Genomic DNA, 24,205 nt, shown 5'->3' with positions numbered 1-24,205 from the left:
ATGCCTACTTGTTTTGTTTTGTTGTCTGTTTCCCCCTTCTAGACTGTGAGCCCATTGTTGGGTAGGGATTGTCTCTATCTGTTGCCAAATTGTACTTTCCAAGTGCTTAGTACAGTGCTCTGCACACAGTAAGTTCTCAATAAATAAGATTGAATGAATGAATAAACATCAGCTATCCTGTCTCAAAGCTTCTCTGATTCATTAAAAATGCATTAATACAGATATTTATTCATAATTACCACCCTGATTATATTGACCTGATTGATATATAATCCTGATTAATTTCAATAAAATAGAATATCTGATGTTGGTGGAACCAATCCCCCATTTTTCAATCAATAAATCAATTGTATTTATTGAGCACTTACTATGGGCAGAGCACTGTACTAAGCACTTGGGAGAATACAATATGACAGAATTAGCAGACATGATCCCTGCTTGTTATTCTAGCCTGTGAGCCTGTTGTTGGGTAGGGATTGTCTCTATTTGTTGCTGAATTGTACTTTCCAAGCGCTTAGTACAGTGCTCTGCACACAGTAAAACCTCAATAAATATGATTGAATGAATGGGCTTGGAATCTTCAGTCTGGCTAATATTGCTCTTATGGGAAAATTGGTTCTGAAGAATTTCAATTGAGAAGCCACATGGTCTCGTGGATAGAGTATGGGCCTGGGAGTCAGGAGGACCTGGTTTTTAATCCCGGCTCCACCACTTGTCTGCTGTTTGACCTTAGGCAAATCACTTCACTTCTCTGGGCCTCAATTATCTCATCTGTACAATGGGGATTTAGACTGTAAGCCCCATGTGGGACATGAACTGTTTTCAACCTGATTAGCTTATACTTACCCTAGCACTTAGTACAGTGCCTCATGCATAGTAAGTGTCTAACAAATTCCATTAAAAAAAATGAAGGTGCATTTTTCAGGAGCTAATTGTGTTACAAGCCTGAAGACTTCATGTTTGCTGTCCAACATAAGCATAACACAAGCTCTTACCTATTCAAAGGTTTCCTGCACCAGTCAGCTGGTGATGCCTCCAGGTTCCTGCAGCCCTCATCTCTCCTTACCCCCACATTCATGACTCTCAGAACCCTCTGCATCCCCCCTCTATCCATCCCCTGGGGTTACCCCTCCAGGATCCTGGCAGTGTGGCCTAGTGGATAGAGCACAGGCCTGGGAGTTAGAAGGGCATGGGTTCTAATCCTGGCTCTGCCACTTGTCTGCTGTGTGACCTTGGACAAGTCACTTCACCTCTAGACTGTGAGCTTGCTGTGGACGTGTCTACTTGTTGTTATACTGTACTCACCCAAGTGCTTAGTACAGTGCTTTGCATGCAGTAAATGCTCAATAAATGTGATTGAATGAATGAATGAACTTCTCTGAGCCTCAGTTACCTCATCTGAAAAATGGGGATTAAGACTGTGAGCCCTGTGGGACAGGGACAGTGTCCAACCTGATTATCTTGTATCTAACTCCAGCACTTAGTACCTTGCCTGCCACATTCATTCATTCAATTGTATGTATTGAACGCTTACTGTGTACAGAGCACTGTACTAAGCACCTGGGAAAGTATGATACAACAATAAACAGCAACATTTTCTGCCCATAATAAGGTCACAATCTAAAGTGGGGGAGACAGACATCAACACAAATAAATAGTAAGTACTTAACAAATACCACAATTATTATTATTATTATTGTTAGTGTTTTGTTTCATTTCTCTTTATGTGTCTCTACTCAGATCATCCTCCCCCTTTTTTATTTTTGGATTGCAAGCCCCCAACCAAGAGAGAGGGAGACCATGTCTCGTTCCCATCTTTGTATTCTTTCCCAGTGCTTAATAAAATATTCTACACAAAGTAAGTACTTAAAATAATTGTTATTATTATGAATACTACTGCTGCTATCATGGAGCTGGGGGGACCTGAGGGGTCATAAGTCTAACCACCTAAGCAAACCTAAACGATTTCAGACCAATGAGAATGAATTTTCTTTTTAAAGATCTCTAAAACATGAGGTTCATTCATTCGATAGTATTTATCGAGTGCTTACTATGTGCAGTCCCTCTCAGGGTCGCACCTGGAGAGTTTCCAGTCAGTATGCTACCAGTCTTGACTGTGGTAGGAAGAGTCAAGCAGAGGCCTACCCATTTCTAGCTTGGGCAGTGGCTAGCAAGTGGAAGGCAATCTACTTCAAGTGAAAACTCACCCGTGCTGGGCAGCGGCGGCACAGGAGAGAATCGAGGGCGCACACCCAAGTATACTACATGGAAGACGGCAGTGATAAACCACTCCCATATTTTACCAAGAAAACTCTATGGATCCACTACCAGAATGATTGCAGATGGAGGTGGGGCATTAAGGGAGAGATGTGTCCATGGGGTCACTATGGGTCAGAGACGACTCTGCGGCATAAGATAAGACTGTGTGCAAAACACTGTACTTAGAGCTTGGGAGAGTACAATATAAGAACAAACAAACACATTCCTGTCCACAGTGAGCTCACAATTTGGAGTTTCAGCCATTCTTCTCAATACCCAGGGCAGGGAACGTGTCTGCCAGATCTGTTACATTGTACTCTCTCAAGAGATTAGTACAATGCTCTGCACACAGTAATCGTTTGATATCACTGATCGTTTGATTGATTGTTTACCCCTTCCCAAGCCTAATAGTCCTTATCATTCCTAAATAGCTATTTATTGTATTTTTCTAATGAAGAGAAAATTTGAAAAGACTTTGTACTGGGGCATGTGTTGTCTGCTTCAAAAGTGAACCGCCTGTGAACTTTTTAAAAAATGGTATATTTCATTCATTCATTCAATCATATTTATTGAACGCTTACTGTGTGCAGAGCACAGTACTAAGCACTTAGAAAGTACAAGTCAGCAACAGATAGAGACAATCCCTACCCAACGACGGTCTCGCAGTGTAAATGGAGGAGACAGAAAACAAAACAAAACAAGTAGATGGGCATCAAAATAGATGAATAGGATTATAGCTATACACACATCATTAATAAAATAAATAGAATGATAAATATGTAAAAATATACACAAGTGCAGTGGGGAGGGCAAGGGGGTAGGTCAGAGGGAGGGAGTAGGGGTGATGGGGAGAGGAGAAGGAGCAGAGGAAAAGGGGGGCTCAGCCTGAGAAGACCTCCTGGGAGAGGTGAGCTCTCAGTAGAGCTTTGAAGGAGGGAAGAGAGTTAGTTTGGCGGATGTGAGGAGGGAGGGCATTCCGGGCCAGAGGTAGGACATGGGCCGGGGGTCAACAGCAGGACAGGTGAGTATGAGGCACAGTGAGGAAGTTAGTGGCAGAGGAGCGGAGCGTATGGGGTGGGCTGTAGAAGAAGAGAAGGGAAGTGAGGTAGGAGGGGGCAAGGTGATGGAGAGCTCTGAAGCCAATAGTGAGGAGTTTTTGCTTCATGCGAAGGTTGATATTCATTCATTCATTTATTCAATAGTATTTATTGAGCACTTATCATGTGCAGAGCATTGTACTAAGTGTTAGGAATGTACAATTGGGCAACAGATAGAGTCAATCCCTGCCCATTAATGGGTTTACAGTCTAATCTGGGGAGACAGACAGACAAAAACAATAGCAATAAATAGAATCAAGGGGATGTACATCTCATTAACAAAATGAATAGGTTAATAAAAATATATACAAATGAGCAGATGAGCACAGTGCTGAGGGGAGGGGAAGGGAGAGGGAGAGGAGCAGAGGGAAAGGGGGGGAAAGGGAGTTTAGCTGAGGGGAGGTGAAGGGGGGGCAGAGAGGGAGCAGAGGGAAAAGGTGAAGCTCAGTATGGGAAGGCTTCTTGGAGGAGGTGAGCTCTCAGTAGGACTTTGAAGAGGGGAAGAGAGTTAGTTTAGCGGAGGTGAGGAGGGAGGGCATTCCAGGACAGCGGGAGGACTTGGGCCAGGGGTCGACAGCGGGATAGGCGAGAACAGGGGACGGTGAGGAGGTGGGAGGCAGAGGAGCGGAGCGTGCAGAGTGGGCAGTAGAAAGAGAGAAGGGAGGAGAGGTAGGAGGGGGCAAGGTGATGAAGAGCCTTGAAGCCTAGAGTGAGAAGTTTTTGTTTCGTGTGGAGGTTGATAGGCAACCACTGGAGGTTTTTAAGAAAGGGAGTGACATGCCCAGAGCATTACTGCAGGAAGATGAGCCGGGCAGAGGAATGAAGAATAGACTGGAGCGGGGAGAGACAGGAGGAAGGGAGATCAGAGAGAAGGCTGACACAATAATCCAGCCCGGATATTATGAGAGCCTGTACCAGTAAGATAGCCGTTTGGGTGGAGAGAAAAGGGCAGATCTTGGTGATATTATAAAGGTGAGACCAGCAGGTCTTGGTTACAGATTGGATGTATGGAGTGAATGAGAGAGCCGAGTCAGGGATGATACCAAGGCTGTGGGCTTGAGAGACAGGAAGGATGGTCGCAACCACTGGAGATTTTTGAGGAGAGGGGTGACATGCTAAGCACTTACTATGTGCCAGACCCTGTACTAAATGCTGGGGTAGATACAAGATATTCAGGTTGGACACAGTCTCACAGTCCTAATCCTCATTTTACTGATGAGGGAACTGAGGCACAGAGAAGTGAAATGATTTGTTCAAGTTCACACAGCAGCCAAGTTTCAAAGCTGGGATTAGAACCCAGGTCCTCTGATCCCCAGGCCCATGCTCTTTCCATTAGCTTATCTGAAAAGAGAAAGCTAAACAGAAATGTCCTTTTCAAACTAAGTAATTTGAAATGGTCAGATGACTATCCTTGGGGTTGCTGGTCAGAATTTTGTTTTCCTTTTCTGTTGCTATTTTTAGAGATGAACAAAATTAAAATTTCTTATATATTATCATGGTACACCAAATTGAGATTTTTCCAGTAACACTGTAATAACTGGTACATTATTTAAATAGCACCTTTAATGTGAAAACACTTTGTGCCAAAGGAATACTCTTCTTCCAGTGTGTCAGAGGACCCAAGGCATAGGCAAATGAAGAAATTCTCTGGAGTCCCAAGGAAGGGGAACAATGACTACACTATTATGGGACTCCAATTCCCAAATCTATCTTGTTTCACTCTCTCTAGGGCTGTGCCTTTTAGTTTATATCTGCCTAGAGCTATGGTAGGTGCAAGTGAAAATAAATCCAGTGGGTAAGAGAGAAAAGTCAGGACTGCACAGCAGCGAGGCTGAGAACATCATATGAAGAGTGAATAGAAAGGATAGGATTTAAGAGAAGACGTGGCTGCAGAAAAATAAGAATAATGTCCAGAGAGAGAAAGGAGTACTGATCCAAGAGACTATTGATTTATGCAATCTCTGTATGCTGTAAAGATAAAGAGAAGATGTTCATGTGATGAGGAGAAGAGAAAAGGGAAGGTTTGATAAGAATAGTTAATGACAAGCTATAAAATTCAAAATCAACTCTTCCATAACTAATAAAAGGACATTGCCCTTTGCCCAAACTATCCCCCCCTGGCATTGTTTCCCAAAAGTGTGTGTGTATGTGTGTGTGACTGTGTGTGTGTGCGTGCACTGCACATATGGCATGCTCAACCTGGACTACCATGCATCCCACTTCTGGGATATTTTCCCTGGGGAAAAAAATGGATCAAACAATCTACCCAACAGTTATATTTACTGAGTGTTCATTTCATGCTCTATACTAAACACTGAAAAAAAGTCTGTCTGCTTCATGGAATTGTGGAAATCCAGCTTGGATAGATGAAAATTTAGTTTTATGCTTCCTGGTAGAGTTTGCCACTGCCCCCGCCAACCCTGTACTGTCAATTTATTGGTTTCTCATGAATATTTGATTTTCTACTCAGTTTTGCTAGATTGTAAGGTCCTTTAAGCCAGAGACTTAAAGGTGTCTATTAACTCTATTGTACTCTCCCAAGTTCGTAGTAAGAGCTCTTTATGCTCTACACAGAGTTAACTACTCAATAAATACTGTTGATTGCTTGATTGTTCGATTCGCTTAGACTAGGATCCCCACATGGCATGGGGACTGTGCCCATCCTAATTATCTTGTATCTATCTCAGTGCTTAGTACAGTATTTGGCACACAGTAAATGAATAATGAATACTATTTTCATATTATTATTCATAATGATAATCATTATTGTATTTTTTAAGCACTTACTATGTGTCAAGAACTGTTTGAGTGCTAGGGTAAATATAAGATTATCAGGTTGACGCCTTGGTTCTCTCCAGTTATCCCTCCATCTCCCTCCTATCATTCCTCTCCTAAACTCCTTGAGAGAGTTGTCTAAATCCTCTGCTTCTATTTCTTCTCCTCCAGTTATCTACTTGACTCCTTCTATTATGGCTTCCGATCCCTTTGCTCCACAGAAACCACACTCTCTAAGGTCTCCAGTGATATCCTTCTTGCCAAATCCAAATCTCACCTCTACTCCAACCTAATCCTCTTAGACCACTCATCTGCCTTCAAAACTGTGGACCAGCTTCTTCTTCTGGAAACATTTTCTAACCTTGTCTTCACTGACTCTGTCCTCTCCTGGTTCTCCTCCTGTCTCTCTCACTTCCTTCTCAGTCTCTTCTGCAGGCCCATCTGCCTCCCACCCTCTCACCACGTGGACCCCTCTCATTTCAGTTCCAGGCCTCCTTCTATTCTCTATCTAGATCCACTCCCTTGGAAACCTCATTTGGTCCAATGACCTTAACTACCATCTCTATGTGGATGATTCTCATATCTACATCTCCAGCACTAAATGCTCTCCTTCTCTGCCATCTCCTATTTCCTCCTTCCTTCAGAAAATCTCTACTTGGATGTCTCGCCAACACCTCAAACTTAATATGTCCAAAACAGAACTCACTTATCTTCTCACCCCAAACCTGTCTTCTCCCATCATTTTAGACATCACCGACAACCTCCTGATCTCACAAGCCCAAAACCCTGGCATTATCCTCAACCTAACTCTTTCATTCAATCAGTCAACCAATCAATCTTATTTATTGAGTGCTTACTGTGTGCACAGCACTATACCAAGTGCTTGGTGGAGTACAATATAACAGAGTTGATAGATACATTCCCTGACCATAATCTGTCACCAAATCCTGTCAGTTCTCCCTTCACAACATCGCTAAAGTCTGTCCTTCCTTCTTCATCCAAACTGTTACTACATTGATCCAAACACTTATCTATCTTTCTTGGCTACTGTATCAGCCTCCTCACTGACCTCCCTTATCTTTTCTTGACTACTGCATCAGCCTCCTCGCTGGCCTCCCTGCCTCCAGTCTCTCCCCACTCCAGTCCGTACTTCACTTTGCTGCCTGGATCATTTTTCTAAAATAAAAAGTTTAGTCTGTTTCCCCACTCCTCAAGAACCTCCAGTGGTTGCCCATCCACTTCCAAACCAAACAGAAACTCCTTTCCATTGGCTTTAAAGCACTTAATCAACTTGTCCCCTCCTTTCTTACCTCACTGATTTCCTACACCCAGCCCTCATACTTTACTCCTCTAATGCTAGCCTACTCACTCTACCTCAATCTCATCTATCTTGAATTGACCCCTCACCCATGTCCTGCCTCTGGCCTGGAACTCCCTTCCCATTCACCTGTGACACATCATCACTCTCCCCACCTTTTTATAGCCTTATTAAAATCACAAATCCTCCAAGAAGTCTTCCCCAGCTAAACTTTCATTTCCTCTACTCCCTCTCCCTTCTTGTCATCTTTGCACTTGGATTTGTCCCACTTATTCATCTCACACCTCAGCCCCATAGCAAATACATACTTATCTATAATTCATATTAATGTCTATCTTCCCCTCTAGACTCTAAATTCTTTGGGTAGAGAAGATGTATACCAACTGTCTTGTCTTCCAAGAGCTGAGTACAGTGTTCTGCACACCATAAACCCTCAAAAAGTGCAAATGATGGATGGATTGATCAGCTTAGACACAGTCTCTGATTGGGGCTCACAATCTAAATAGGAGGGAGAATAGGTAGTTAATCCTCATTTTACAGATGAGGAAACTGAGGTACAGAGCAGTGACTTGCCCAAGGTCACACAACAAGCACTTGTCAGAGCTGGGATTAGAACCTCTTTGACACTTTGAGTCCCAGGCCTGACCGTACTCTTTCCACTAAACTATGCTGCTTCTCAATACCACAATTACTGTAAATCAGAAGCAATCATTGAGTGAAATTTATGAGTGCTTACTCTATGCAGAACACTGTCCTAAGCACTTGAGAAAGCACAATACAACAGAGCCATCAGACATGCTCCCTGCTCACAGAAGTTAAGATAAGAAGTTAAGATAATCTAGAGATTATCATCATTATTACTATTATGTGAGTCTACTTCTTATTCAAGTTGGAATAAGAATGGGTCTAAGATTTTTGAGTTGCAATCCAGATACCCAGCATTGACTTTGGTGTATCAATACTCTCAATTTCTGGCTGTACCAGATATCCTTAGTACTGAGTAGAGGTAGTGCTTGGATTTGTCCAGTGAGATTGGTAATTTTCTTCATATTGTAGTTCCCCTTTCAAGAATACAAAAATCTAGAGTAATAAAGGTGAGACTTGAGACTCGTGTGATTTCCCAGAGGCATGAAATGAAATGGAAATCTGAAAAGTCATGTGAAGTTCTAATTGTTTCATCATTTGCTGGAGACTTAACTTCGGGACTTAACTGTCCTCTCCCTGACTTTCCCGTCACTGTGGATGGTACTGCTAATCTTCCCATCTCACAAGCCCACAACCTTGGTGTCATCCTTGACTCTGCTCTCTCATTCACCCCACACATCCAATCCGTCACCTGCACCTGCTGGTCTCACCTTCACAACATTGCCAAGATCCACCCTTTCCTCTCCACCCAAACTACTACCCTGCGAGTACAAGCTCTCATAATATCCCTACTGGATTATTACATCAGCCTCCTCTCTGATCTCCCATTCTCCTGTCTCTCCCTGCTCCAGTCTATTCTTCATTCCTCTGCCCAGATTATCTTTCTACAGAAATGCTCTGGGCATGTAACTCCCCTCCTCAAAAACTTCCAGTGGTTGCCTATCAATCTTCACATGAAGCAAAAACCCCTCACTCTTGGTTTCAAAGCTGTCCATCACCTGGCCCCCTCCTATCTCACCTCCCTTCTCTCCTTCTACAACACACCCCATACACTCTGCTCCTCTGCTGCTAACCTCCTCATGGTTCCTCGTTCTCGCCTGTCCCGCTGTCAACCCCTGGCCCATGTTCTACCACTGACCAGGAATGCCCTCCCTCCTCACCTCCGCCAAACTAACTCTCTTCCCCTCTTCAAAGCCCTACTGAGAGCTCACCTCCTCCAGGAGGCCTTCCCAGACTGAGCCCTCCCTTTCCCTCTGCCCCTCCAACCCACCCCATTGTCCCTACTCCCTCCCTCTGCTTTTCCTCCTTCTCCTCCCGCAGCATTTGTGCATATTTGTAAATATTATTTCTCTACTTATTAATGATGTGTATATAACAGTGTGGCTCAGTGGAAAGAGCCTGGGCTTGGGAGTCAGAGGTCATGGGTTCGAATCCCCGCTCTGCCACTTGTCAGCTGTGTGACTGTGGGCAAGTCACTTCACTTCTCTGTGCCTCTGTTAACTCATCTGTAAAATGGGGATTAACTGTGAGCCTCACGTGGGACAACCTGATTACCCTGTATCTGCCCCAGCGCTTAGAACAGTGCTCTGCACATAGTAAGTGCTTAACAAATACCAATATTATTATTATTATTATCTATGATTCTATTCATCTTGATGGTACTGATGCCTGACTACTTGTTTGGTTTTGTTGTCTATCTCCCCCATTTAGTCTGTGAGCCCGCTGTTGGGCAGGGATTGTCTCTATCTATTGCTGAATTGTACATTCCAAGCACTTAGTACAGTGCCCTGCACATAGTAAGCACTCAATTAATACGATTGAATGAATGAATGAATAAATGAATGAGGTTTGATTTTACGGGACTATAGAGTTCAAAGTTTGTTGCATTACTTGTGTTTTTCAATAAATCTCCCAGGACTTCATTTTTCTCACACCTACAGTTCAGACATGGCTTATGTCTCCTTGCTACTTTGCTTAGGTCTGATTGTTTCTTCCAGAACCGTTATTACATCTTCATACTCCTTCTTCTAGGCAATGACAAACACACACAAAAAACATATATGCCCACCCTTGTAATTTCGCCACTGTGGAGAAATGAGTTTATCTCTAAGGATGTGCTTACCCACAACCCTCCATTCTATTTTTGTAGAACCACATTTTCCACTGTAGAAATTCGGTCACTCTGATGATAGCTCTTCCTCTGTTGGAAAAAAAAATGCAATAGCTGCGTGGCTGCCAGCCAAAATAAAGCCCTAGGCTGAGAAACAAAGACTTTCATTCGGTTTGACAGAACATTTTGTTTTTCTTAATTCTTTAGGACTTCTTTTTAATATCCCCTTGTGGTTTCGACCTGGCTACTTCCCACTTTTACTGCTCATTTTGCAGATTAGGAGGTAGCCGTTTGGTTTTCCACGAAAACAAAATTCATAAGGTTACAAAAACATAAGATTTGCTTCCTATTTGGAAATTGGAACTACAGACTTCTTTAAAACGGTTTCTCTCCCAATTGCACATAGGCTTCTAGCTTTTATTTCAGGACTCCAAGCAACGCTTTAGATCTTGTAGTCATTTGCCACAGATCTCACCTGAACCCAAAATAATCCTATTAAATCCAGCTTCTTGTCATTCTCGCTTTTCTAGGCAAAACAAAATTCTTAACTTGTGCAAAGATCCTTAACTGCTTTAAACTGCTTTGGTGTCATGGAGTAAGGGTGAGGCAGGGGGAAGAAAAGAACTTCATATGATAAATGTGAAATAATCCCATTCAGTGATGAAATACTCTGATAATTAGATGGAAAAAAAACAAAATCCCTTGCTTCACCCTAAAGAACTCTCCTAAATACTTTTTTTTAACAGCCAGGTTTGATTGGTGGGCAAAGGAAAAAGCCAAAGATATAGGAAGCAGAGAGAGACAGGAAATGCTATCTCTCTGAACACCAAGAGTGAGCTCGAAGAGAACAACTCAATACCTACAGACTCAGTGGAGAAATGTTGCAGGTTAGGCTGAGAGCAAAGTCCAAGTGGTTGACCATGATTTCCCGAGACACTCCTTGGGCCTGTGGGTCATTCTTTCCCTGTGCTCACTCCAAAGGGACTCTAAGCAGCAGACGAGCTCCCAAGCAAGCACCACCGCACCCCCGTTGGCTTCTCCTTTGGTATGCTCTAGAGATTGGCAAGCCAACAACCCCACATACCAGCCTCTTTTAACAATGAAGGCAGATGCATAAAAACAGTCAGAATACAGGGCATGCTGTGGGGATTGCGCTTGGCAGATGGGAAGCCCCGGACAGACTTTACAGCCTGAGAATGCAAAACACACACGAATCTGTGTGTGTGTGTGTGTGCCAATTCATTGGCGTTTGCGCAGGCGCGCACACACACACACACACACACACACAGAGGAGGCAAATGCATTTATTTTATTATCTATTTGTTGGACGTCGGGGTTTCTTTTCCTGGGTAGTAAAAATATGACATAAACGCATTACCAACCGAAAAAAAAAGGGGGGGGGGAGAGACAAAAGAGTGAGGGCGAACACCTGTCGTTTTCCTTGGGGACAAGCCCTAATGCTTTTATTTGATTCAGTCTGTTGAGGCGACTGCAGCTGCCAACTGTCATCAGCATCAAGTTACATTCACAAAGCCAGACTGCTTCATTCTTTAGCTTGGGGAACAGGAAGAAGAGTAGAATTCGAGCAGGAAGGGAGGAAATTTTCACCAGCCCAGGCTGCTTCCTTCTGGTTTCTACCGTGAGGCTTTCGGCTTCGCTGTTTGTCAACAAAGCCCACTCTTGGGAGCAGGAGAGGAGGACTGTTTTTAACTAGCAAAAACTTCTTCCTTTAGTGATATTCTGAGTGTGTTTCAACCTCACTATTCGACAACAAAGCCGGCCCTTGGGAAGTGAATGCATATTAGAAGAATTGAGTTACCTCCAGGACTTAAAGAGAAAGGAAAAACCGGCCAAAAGAAATATTACTCCTCCAAGATGAAAACCACTAACATCCTTCTAGAATAACTGTTGCCACCCACTATAGCTCTGTTTATACGTATTTAAATGAACTTTGGAATTTCAAAGTTGCATCATTACATGGAGAGATGGGTTGTTGTTTTTTCCTCCCTCTAGACTGCAGCCTCTTCCCCAAATGCTGATAGTCACAAATCTTATAGGCCCCACATTTGTCATAACACACACTATTGATAAGAAGCAACTGTAAAGACAGAGCCATAAGGACTTGCTCTTCACCAATTCTCCCTCAGGTTACATAAAGTCTTAGAGTTGGGTAAATTCAGGAAATTCCTTTCAGAGGACGGCAAGGCTGGTCTTCTTGCTTCCTCAGGGCACTTGGAGACCACCTAACTTCTGAGGGGGTGACATATAACTTTTTTAGGGCCTTTAGAGGAACTGTTACAAATTTTAGGAAAGAATTGGAATGAAGTTGTGGAGGACTGACAGGCATTGCTGATAAGAGTCAGTCATATTTATTGAGCTCTGTGTGCAGATCACCATACTAAGCACTTGGGAAGAGGACAATACAACAATATAACAGACACTTTCCCTGCTCACAAAAATATTACAGGCTTGGGGGAGCAGAACCCACACTCTGAGCTGTTTCCAGGGTCAGTGGCAGAGTCAGTAGAGAAGCAGGGTGTTCTGTGGAAAGAGCATGGGCCTGGCGATCAGAGCTCCTGGGTTTAAACCCAGTTCTTCCACCTGCCTGCTGTGTGACCTTGGGCAAGTCACTTCACTTTTCTAGGCCTCAGCTACCTCACCTGTAAAATGGGGATTAAGACTGTGATCCCCATGTGGGACATGGATTCTGTCCAACCTGATTAGCTTCCATCTACTCCAGTACTTAGTACGGTGCCTGGTACATAGTGAATGCTTAACAAATTACATTTTAAAAAATGGTAGGACCGCAGCGGCCTTGAAAAGCTCAGAACACCTTGGGTCCTAGTAGTAGTTGGTGACATTGACAGATAGGGCAGCAGAGCCACTTGTCTGCTGTGTGGATTTGGGCAAGCCACTTCACTTCTCTGTGCTTTGGTTACCTCATTTGTAAAATGAGGATGAAAAATGTGAACCCTCTGTGGGACATGGACTGCGTCCAACCAGATTTGCTTGTACGAATACAGTGCCTGGCACACAGTAAGCGCTTAACAAATACCATAATCATTATTATTTATTATTATTATTATTATTATTAAGGGGATGACTTGACAAGGAGAAGCAGGCACTTTTCTAAATTCAGTAGTGTTAATTGAGTGCTTATACTGGGCACTGAGCACTGAACTAAACTTTTGGGACAGTACATTCTAACAGAGTTGGTAGACACTTTCCTCTAAAAGAAAGAATCACCCTGGACAGGGGTGGGAATAGGGCTCATTTTATTGAATGCCGCATTAACTGGTTGCAGACTGGGGACTGTTTGCAGGGTCAGTAGCAGGGTCAGTAGAGAAGCAGGGTGTCCTGTGGAAAGAGCATGGGCCTGGCGATCAGAGGACCTGGGTTTAATCGCAGCCTGGGAGATATAACTCGTGGTTTCGAGGCAGGTCTCATCCTCTCCCAATCTGACATTATTTGGCGAGTGGGAGGAGAGGAGAAAATTGAGTCTCAAGACCTTGGTTTCCTCGCCATTATCATCAAGTGCCGTCGAGTCGTTTCCAATTCATGACGACTCCATGGATATATTTTCTCCAGAACGTCCTGGCCTCTGCCAGAATCTGCAGGCTTTCTAATGGTTCTTCTGATACCGTTGTTATTCATTTATTCATTCAATCGAATTTATTGAGCGCTCACTATGTGCAGAGCACTGTACTAAGCACTTGTTAGGGTCTCTATCCATCTAACTGCCGTTCTGCCTCTTCCTCCTTTCCCCTCGACTTTTCCTAGCAGTAGTGTCTTCTCCAGAGAATCATCCTTCTGATGAGGTGTCCAAAACATGTTAATCTAAGTCGAGTCATTTGGCCTGACTACTTGCGTTGTTTTGCTGTCTCCCCCTTTTAGACTGTGAGCCCAGTATTGGGCAGGGATTATCTCTGTTGCCGAATTGTACATTCCAAGTGCTTAGTACAGTACTCTGCACAGAGTAAGGGCTTAACAAATGCCATCATTATATAATTCTATTTATCTTGGGGTGATGTCTGCACTAGACTACTTGTTTTGTTCTCTTTTGCTTTGCTGTCCGCCTCCCCTGTTTAGACCGTGAGCTCGTTAGTGGGCAGGGATGGTCTCTCTCTGTTGCCCAATTATACACTCCAAGCGCTTAGTACAGTGCTCTGCACATAGTAAGCGCTTAACAAATGTCATCATTATATAATTCTATTTATCTTGCTGATGTCTGCACTAGACTGCTTGTTTTGTTCTCTTTTGCCTTGCTGTCCGTCTCCCCCGTTTAGTCCTTGAACCCGTTAGTGGGCAGGGATGATCTCTCTCTGTTGCCCAAGTGTACACTCCAAGCGCTTAGTATAGTGCTCTGCACAGAGTAAGCTCTCAATCGATACGATTGAATGAATGAGTGAAGAATATGTTCCTCTCTGCTGAGGTCTGCGGGGTTGCAAATTCTGGGGCGGCCGGGGTGGGTGAGAAAAGGGGGTAGCCCGTCATTGGGCAGGGATGGTCTCTATCTGTTGCCGAATTGTAATAATAATAATAGTGTTGGTATTTGTTAAGCGCTTACTATGTGCAGAGCAGTGTTCTAAGCACTGGGACAGTTACAGGGTAATCAGATTGTCCCACATGAGGCTCACAGTCTTAATCCCCATTTTACAGATGAGGTAACTGAGGCCCAGAGAGGTGAAGTGACTTGCCCACAGTCACACAGCTGCCACGCTGCTTCCCATACATTGTACATTCCCAGCGCTTAGTACAGTGCTCTGCACATAGTCAGTGCTAGAGAAGCAGCGTGGCTAGAGAAGCAACGTGGCTCAGTGGAAAGAGCACAGGCTTTGGAGTCAGAGGTCATGAGTTCTAATCCCAACTCTGCCACTTGTCAGCTGTGTGACTGTGGGCAGGTCCCTTAATTTCTCTGGGCCTCGGTTACCTCATCTGTAAAATAGGGATTAAGACTGTGAGCCCCACGTGGGACAACCTGATTCCCCTGTGTCTACCCCAGCGCTTAGAACAGTGCTCTGCACATAGTAAGCCCTTAACAAATACCAACACTATTACCCACCACTCTCCCCAGCTTCAAAATCTTATTAAAATTAAAATTAAAACTTCTCCTCCCCCTCTCCCGTCCCATCCCCTCAGCCCTGTACTCGTCCGCTCAACTGTATATATCTTCATTACCCTATTTATTTTGTGAATGAGATGTACATCACCCCGATTCTATTTATTTGCTATTGTTTTAATGAGACGTTCTTCCCCTTGATTCTATTTATTGCCACTGTTCTCGTCTGTCCGTCTCCCCCGATTAGACTGTGAGCCCGTCAATGGGCAGGGACTGTCTCTATCTGGTACCGATTTGCCCATTCCAAGCGCTTAGTCCAGTGCTCTGCACATAGTAAGCGCTCAATAAATACTATTGAATGAATCAATACGATTGAAATAAAAGGAGGTAGGAGGGAGGTGGGGGGGGGGGCGGTCCCTTTGGAGCTGGGTGGGAGGGGGACACCCGGGCGCGCCGCTCGCAGCCCACCGCCAGGAGGCGCCCCGTCGCTCCGGGCCAGACAAAGCGCTCCGCTCCCATTGGTCGGCTCCCTCCTGGCCGGCGGCTCCCTGCTCCGGCTCGACCAATAGGCTCATTGCTATGCAAATGAGAGGCTATAAATAGGGCCGGGGCGGCGGCGCGCTCGAGGGGGGAGGGGTCGGGCTGCGGCGGGTCCCTTTTGCGCATGCGCATAGGCGGCTGCAGCCTGCAGCTCTGGGACGTGCCTGGCTCAGCCCTTGCACTCTGCTCCTCTCTCCCTCCCTCCTCCTCTCCCTCCCTCCTCCTCTCCCTCCCTCCTCCTCCTCTCCCTCCCTCCTCCTCCTCTCCCTCCTCCTCCCTCCTCCTCCCCTCCTTCTCCTCCCTCCTCCCTCCTCCCTCCCTCCTCCCTCCTCCTCCCTCCTCCTCCTCCTCCTCCCTCCCTCCCTCCTCCTCCTCCTCCCAGGCCTCTTTTCCGCCCCAGCGTTTTGCCGAACCGATTCCCTGGTTGCCTTTTGCTTGTGGATTAGCGCATGCCATGGCTCCATCCTTCCGTCCCAGCAGAAACCGATCCGGCCGAGAGGACGAGGATTTTTACGAGCTGAAGGGGGATCGGAAGGTGAAGGGCCGGGGGCGGGGACGACCCCGGGGCCGGTGATGGCTGCGACTCGTCCGGCCCCTCCTGCCCCGCAAAGTGCATCGAGCGGAGAGGCCGTCTCTGAATCGGGTTTTGCAACGCGGGGCTCGCAAACGGGGCTTTGCAACCCGGTTCATGCAAACGGGGCTTTGCAAAAAGGGGCTCGGGAACGGGGCTTTGCAACCCGGTTCATGCAAACGGGGCTTTGCAACGTGGGGCTCCCAAATGGGGCTGTGCAACCCGTTGCTCGCAAACGGGGCTGTGCAACCCGGTTCATGCAAACGGGACTTTGCAAAAAGGGGCTCGGGAACGGGGCTTTACAACCCGGTTCATGAAAATGGGGCTTTGCAACCCGGTTCATGCAAACGGGGCTTTGCAACCCGGTGCTCGCAAACGGGGCTTTGCAACCCGGTGTTCGCAAACGGGGCTTTGCAACCCGGAGCTCGCAAACGGGGCCCGCAACACAGTGCATTTACGCCCCTCCCTCTTTCTCCTTTCCCAGGCGAGGAAGCCTCTGGTGGAGAAAAAGCGGCGGGCCCGGATCAACGAGAGCCTGCAAGAGCTGAGGCTGATCCTCGCCGACGCCGAGGTACCTAATTCCCGGGCCGGAGGTGGAGAGAGGGGTGGTGGGGCGAGTTAGATCCCGGCTCGGCCTCATGCACGGTGCACGACCCCCCTGCTCTCCTTGGCCGGGGAAGGGGAGGGTCCCAGGTGCCCCCCCACCTTGGCACCGACCTGCCCAGCTCAGCGCGGCCTTGTCTTTATTTCCTGCCCGGTGTCAGTTTCAGACGAAGATGGAGAACGCAGAAGTGCTGGAACTGACGGTGAAGCGGGTGCAGGGCATTTTGCAGAACCGGTCTCTAGGTGAGTGGGCTGGGCTGGGAGGTTGGGGGGCCGTGAAGTTGGGGGGCTGGGAGGCGAGGCCCACCCTGACCCCCGGCCCCGGGGATGCTTCCTTTGCAGAGACGGACAAGCTGCACCGCGAGGCCAGCGAGCGCTTCGCCGCAGGCTACATCCAGTGCATGCACGAAGTGCACACCTTCGTCTCCAGCTGCCCGGGCATCGACGCCACCATCGCGGCCGAGCTGCTCAACCACCTCCTGGAGTCCATGCCCCTGAACGAAGGCAGCTTCCAGGACTTGCTCGTGGACGCGCTGTCGGACCCGGCGGGCATCTGCTCGTCGGCCGGCCTGGCCCCCGCGGCCCTGAGCCAGCTGGCCGGGCCCTTGGCCCCGTCCCCGGCCCCCAGCGAGGAGGTGGGCTCCGATCCCGAAGACCCCGACGGCGAGCTCAGCCCCGTCTCCCCGGACGGGCTGGACCCCACTTCCCGGACACACAACCTGCCCAACGCCAGCGCTTCCAAATCCATGTGGAGGCCCTGGTAGTGGACACTGCACCAGACGACGCAACGATCACCTACCTATCTACCTACCCACCCACCTAACATGAGCGAGTGCAAGGACTGGACCATCGACTGGCCTTGGACCAGGACCCAGAGAGAGTGTTTGCTGTGCGTGCGAGCGACGGGGTGTGTGTGTGTAGTTGTATTTCAGAACTACATCGTAGAAGGCACTGATTTACTGTCAGAGCTTGACAGGATAATAGTTAAATGTATATTAACGTTTCATGGCATCTATCTCTCTCTTTTTTTTCCCCATTGCCTTTCTGGCTCTGTAGAATTGGGGGTTTTACACTTGACCCGGCCCGTGAAGGAGGGAGAGGAGGCAGGAGAGTTGATGATGTAGCAGAGCTTTCCTGACAACGGTCCAGGAGTCATTTGGCAACCCTGCCCGCTACAGTCCATCTACCTTTTCCCCCCTCTGGGGTGAGGGTTGGGGGTGAGGGGGAAGCGATGGTGCCCTCTGACCATGGGGATGGCCGGAGCACAACTTTTAAATGGGCCCAAGCGTCCGTCCTAGTGACAGCGTGAAAGATCTCTGAAAGGGATTGGTCCGGAGAGGCAGTTATTACTTAGAAATCTAGACTTTCCTACCTTCAGTGAAGGAAGAATAAATTAGAGGTTGGCTGGGTTGTAGAGGGCCGTTTAAACACCGGTGGCTGGGTGCCTTTAGAAAACAAGTGTCTTATGCACATTTTGCTTTTAGCACGTGTTGAGTTTATGTATATTAGGGTGTCAAATGTTTTATTTTTAATGTTTAATAAAAGATCCAATTCACAATTGCATGTATTTTGGGGTATGATTATACTTCTGAGCCCACGTTTTTATTATAGCCATTTGGTGTTAGCTGTTCACGAGTCCGTGTCTGTGGGGAAGCAACGATGGCGGTGAAGCACTTATTCTTGTACCTACTGTTGTTGATCCATTGATTTTGAGGGTGTGTATGTGTGTTTGGGTGTGTGTAACTAACTCAGAAAATTAGCATATTAAAATAAACAATATGGTGACAGACCAATTCCGAGACAGCATAATGTATTAGGCTTTGTTCTGAATACCAAGGCCCAGAGATCTGTAAACTGAGTGCAACATTTTCAAACTTTCTAAAAAAGGTAAAATAAAACACTTTTATGACGTTTCAAATCTCACAGGCATGAAGAAGTTAATATTCAGTCTCACATTTCGGCTGCGCCCAAGGCAGAAGTGGGGAAGTGCAGAATGATGGAGTAATACATGGTCATTTAAAAATAATTGAGAACTTTGAATTGAAGCCTTTTCTATAGGTGAAGTTTTAAAAATTTTTCCCTCTTAAAATAAGGGCCTCTTTGGCTGGAGACCTTGCCTTAGTGTTCTCAGTGAGAAACAATTAGAACTTAGCAGAGGCAGGGAAATGATTTAGAGGAGGGAGATTAAACTTGTCCCATTCCCTCTTTGTCAGTGAGACCTATGAAATAAAATGGAAAATTCCTGATTTGTTAGCCTTCTCATTTAAACCTCTTTTGTAATGCTCTGATGGAGGGTCTTTTCCCCCCTCCTCACTGTTGGATTGAAACAGATGTCTTTGTTCAGGTTATGCTAAATTCTCACCTTCTTCCTAACTAAGTGGAAGGGAGAAAAACCTAAAAATAGGTGGCAGATTTGCCTGTAAGTCCTCTTTACTTTTAGGGAGGGAGGTGAATGGTTTGGTATGTAAATTAAGCAGGGACACAAAGTTCAATTTAAAAAAATAGGAAAACTCAGAAGGACACTTTTTCCCCGCTTGATTAGATCATGGCTAGGTGGGAAAAAAAACCTGCCCACTACTTTAACAATACTATTTCAGAATAGATCTCTTTTTTCAAAAGTGGTTTCCTCTGTAGAAAAGAAAGCCTAGTGAGGGAGATGAAATCAGTGTTTCCAAGTGATGCGCTGGTGTTCAGCTGGTGCAACATTCTAAGACCCAAAATTACCTCATCCACCCACGAAATTAAACAGACAACCCAGTGGACTACTTGTTCTGTTACCCAAACACTTCAGAAACGGGCAACTGTGACTTCAGAAAGGGCAACTGTGCCTTAGGGCGGTGAGTCATGAGAAGATTAGGGATGGGAGCTTCAACCTGGCCATCTTCCTCTCCTTTCCCCTGTACCGCTTAATCATGATATGCAGTAGCGGTGTTCAATATTTCTGGAATTGAATGCCTACCTGTTGTCATCTTTCAAAGGGGAGTCATCCTCGCAGAAAGCTTTTGAAAGTTGGACTTCAGGTGGTACTGGCATTAGAAGAGCTGAAAGGAAGAATAAAATGTAGAACTAGGTCTTCCCTAACCTTCCTACCTGTCCACTAAAGAGTACATGCTTCAGATTTTTTTTCCCCGAGCACCAGGGACGTTTTGGGCCCCAAACTCATTGTAATGGGCACTATGTGGATGAAGTTGAGACTCTCGAAGAATTTTGTATGATGACTACGGGATTGCTACATCAGAAATTACAGTCTGAGCTCCCTGGCTGACTGCCAATGCTCACTGGCCTCCAACCCCGTGGTAACTTGGGGAAAAGAATGCTCATCCCAACTCTGGAGCACCAGGGAAACTACCTGGCTACAGGGAAAGGCACCATGGCTTCATTTACATGAGATGAAAGAGACTCCTAGTTAGAGCTCTTCTATCCCTTCTCTGGAAGCTAAGTGTCATTTACCACACTTATTCTTTGGAGAAGCGGCCAAGAGTCAACATCAAAAAGTGGCAGGTTTGGCGATACAGTAAAGCGTGTGAGGTGAGGGCCACACAAGTTAACCTCCTTTCCTTAATGTCTGACTAAAATGACTGCCAATTTTGGTGGGGCAGACTGGTTCCTTGATTTCTTTGAAGGGAAAACACTAGGCTCTTAATAATAATTGTAATATTTATTAAGCACTTACTCTGTACTAGGCACTGTACTAAGCACTGGGGGTGGATATGAGCAAATCAGGTTGAACATAGTCCCTGTCCCATGTGGGGCTCACAGTCTCAATCCCCATTTTGCAGATGAAAATAAAATAAATTGTGGTATTAAGCTCTTACTATGTGCAAAGCACTGTTCTAAGCGCTGGGGGATACAAGGTGATCAGGTTGTCCCACGTGGGGCTCACAGTTTTAATCCCCATTTGACAGATGAGGTAACAGGCACAGAGAAGTTAAGCGACTTGCCCAAGGTCACACAGCTGACTAGCGGCAGAGCTGGGATTAGAACATATGACCTCTGACTCCCAAGCCCGCACTCTTTCCACTGAGCCACACTGTAGCTTGCCCATGGGAGTGCTCTCCTCCTCTCTCCCTTAGTCGGTTAGGGTAAGTACAGTAAACTCTGGATTTCCATGTAGTCTGGGACAGAGCCCCAAGAAATACAGAACGTCACCGTCTGGGCTGATGACTGGAGAAGAAAAGTGACTTGCCCAAGGCCACAGAGCAGGCAAGGGGTAGAGATGAGATTAGAACCTACGATCCTCTGGCTCCTAGGCTTGTACTTCATCCACTAATCCATGCTGCTCTTGGGAGCCTTAATCCTGTACACCCAGTTAGCGGTTCTGGACACACAACCTTATGTATGGCCCTCTGGGCTAATGCTGCTTTCTCCTCAACTGTTTTCTCCTCTAGACTGTAAGCTTATAGGCCAGGAATGAGTCTGCCAACTCTGTTGTATTGTACTCTCTCAAGTGCTTTGTACAGTGCTCTGCACACAGTAAACACTCAAACATCACTGATGATGATGATCTCTATAGGACTCCTTTCTATATTCAAATTACCTAGATTATTTTTCTTATTCCAACTTCTCTAGTGCCTAGTGCAGTGCAGCAGACTAAGTAGGTTCTCATTAAATGTTGCTGCTACTATTACTTTGTACAGTGATCACTAAAAAAAAAAGTTCTCTTGAATGAAATGGAAATAGATAAAAGCTGATTGTGAAGGATGTACCCATGCTGTCTATACTTTTAAAATAAAAAAAACTTGATCTTTTTTGAAAAAAAGAGCAAGGAAAGTGAACTGTTTAGGGAAGACACTGCAAAGTTGATAAGGTTTAGAGATTGTATAAGTGTTTGGGCACACACAAGCACACACATATATCTCTCTGTGTCTTCCTTTCCCTCTCCCTCCCCGGTTTACTTGCCATCTCTCTTCCCCAGTCTTCTTCTCTTCCTTCTTTCTTCCACTCAAACTGTGATTTGGTTATTAGAAGCAGGGAAACCTGAAAGGCTAATCAAATGGGAAGAGGGAGGAGAGAAGAAACAGCTTAGAAATAATTGTCAGAAATAGTTTTTTTTTTAATCCACAAATTAGGTTCACGGAAAGTTTACATCCTCTGATTAGGTGTCACTAGATTTTGTCCATTTGCATTTCTGTACCTAAGGGAAAAGGTGCTGGTTCTGACACCTAACTGAGAAAGGCAGGAAGAGGTGAGCATTTCAAGGGGAAAAGGGAATGTTTTCATCAAAACTGTTGAAAACCAGTGTAGCTCTTTTCAAGTCACTGAAGAATTAGCCTTTATTCTTTGCCACTCCAAAGTAATATAAACACAGTATCTGATCTAGCACTGTAATGCATTGTAAAAGAAAATAGCATCTATCAAAAAGAGGAACTCTTGTTTGATATGCAGTTGAGGCTCATATAATGAATGAACAGCTTTCCTTTCCTCCTAGAAGTAGTGTATGTCAGTGAGTCACACCTGTTGCAGGGAAATATGACTTTTTTTCAAAGGGAAGTGTAGGAACAGACTGGAAATTCAAATGTCCTCAGAGCACATTTTCATTTGGATAAAAATAGATTGACACCACATATTTTACAAGTTCATTAAATCAAATGTCATCAAATGAATTGTTCTCAAGGCTAACATACCTCACAATTTTACCAACCTGTTTCCTCCTCCCCCGGACAGGGATTTGGAAGGTTGCAAAAAGCACTTACAGGTCTTCTTTCTCAGAATGAAAGCCTCTTTGTTTTCTTTCTTCCTCTGGAAAAATCAATTTATGAATTATCTGTTTCAGCCATCTAGAATTGGCAAGAAACCCAACAAACAAACCTTCGAGGGTTTAAGGGCGGAAAGTTGTAGGAGTGGGATGCCTTCTATTTTACCCCAAAGTAATGAGGAAAGGAGTAAGCGTGAAAAGAAAAGAGCTATGAGCAAGCACATGTGTCTCTTTAAATGAAGGTCAGCCCCCTCTTCACAGTCCAAACCCAACACCCCACACATACCCCCCTCCCACCAAAGAAAAAAGGTTGCAAGAGTTTAAAATGCAGATACTGTGAAACAAACACTCCTTGCATTTTGGCATAAAGCCCTAGATTTTCTACCATCCTCATTCAGACTCTATTCTGGGCCCACAGAGTTAGCCACTATTCTTAATTCTCCTACTGTAAAGGAGGAGCCTGCAATTTCTTTCTAGAGTGAGGGGTTTATATTTAAGATTTATAAAATTCAGCTTAAGCAATATTTCTTAGCTTTTCCCAACAGCTGCAACTGGCCGATTGGATTACTGCAGTTTTGTCTTTTCCCAGAATTCCCAGATTGTCACATAGGAGTTGAGGTTGTGACTGCTCCAACCAGATTGCTATGAGGCTAGAACCCATGAGGCTAGAGCCCTTGAGGCTGCCAGCGCATGGGACTCTAGGTCTAACTGGGCCTCCTTGGTAGCTTAGGGTACAGGTGCAGAAATTGAGAAGAATTTCTGAGATCCTTAGACATGGAATGCCCTCTTCCTTCATATCCCACACACTACTTGTCTCCCTATCTCCAAAGCCTTCCTAAAAACACATCACCTAGGGTACATGGCAGGGAATGTATCTAATAGCTCTGTTATATTGTAGTCTCTCAAGCACTTAGTACAGAGCTCTGCACAAAGTAAGCGCTCCATAGATATATTTGATTGATTTCTAAGAGTCCTTCCTTACTATACCCTCACTTCCCCTATTTGCCCTCTCTTCTGCATGACCAATGCACTCAAATCTGTACTCCTTAAGCATTTGATATTATTCATCCCACCCCCCAGACCCACAGCACTTATCCCCTACCCCTGTACTCTTCCATTTTCCTTATCTGTAATTTATTTAAATGTCTGCTTCTTCTTATAAGGTGGAAACTACTTGAGGACAGGTATTATATTTAAGACTGTCATACTGAACTCACCAAAGCCCTTAATACAGTGGTCTGTGTATATTAAGCACTCAATAAATATCAATCAATTGATCAATCAATGGTATTTATTGAGCAATTACTATGTGCAGAGCACCGTCCTAAGTGCTTGGGAGAGTACAACAGATTTGGCAAATTTCTTGCCCACAATGAGTTTACAGTCTAGACAACAAGCTTTCAGTCTAGTGAATTAATGAGTGAATAAATGAATGAATGAACAAATGAACTAGTGAATGAATGAATGAATGATTGGGCTAGTGAGTGAATGAATGAGTGTGAGTGCATGAATGAATGAGTGGATGAATGAATA

The 24,205-nt window shown here is 45.3% G+C and overlaps 1 protein-coding gene across 1 annotated transcript; it reads left to right on the top strand.

The window, feature by feature from the left end:
* The first annotated feature begins 16,152 nt into the window (after positions 1–16,152).
* On the top strand, positions 16,153–18,900 carry LOC100074699 (transcription cofactor HES-6). Its single transcript, XM_007671718.4, has 4 exons — positions 16,153–16,338; positions 16,859–16,945; positions 17,139–17,220; positions 17,320–18,900. Exons 1-4 carry the CDS (start codon positions 16,258–16,260, stop codon positions 17,739–17,741), a joined length of 672 nt encoding a protein of 223 aa, XP_007669908.2. The 5' UTR covers positions 16,153–16,257; the 3' UTR covers positions 17,742–18,900.
* The last annotated feature ends 5,305 nt before the right edge of the window (positions 18,901–24,205 follow it).

Source organism: Ornithorhynchus anatinus, chromosome 1 (assembly GCF_004115215.2).
Source record: "Ornithorhynchus anatinus isolate Pmale09 chromosome 1, mOrnAna1.pri.v4, whole genome shotgun sequence".
NCBI lineage: Eukaryota > Metazoa > Chordata > Mammalia > Monotremata > Ornithorhynchidae > Ornithorhynchus > Ornithorhynchus anatinus.
Note: the sequence above shows the minus strand (reverse complement) of the source record. Positions and strands in the feature narration are given on the sequence as shown.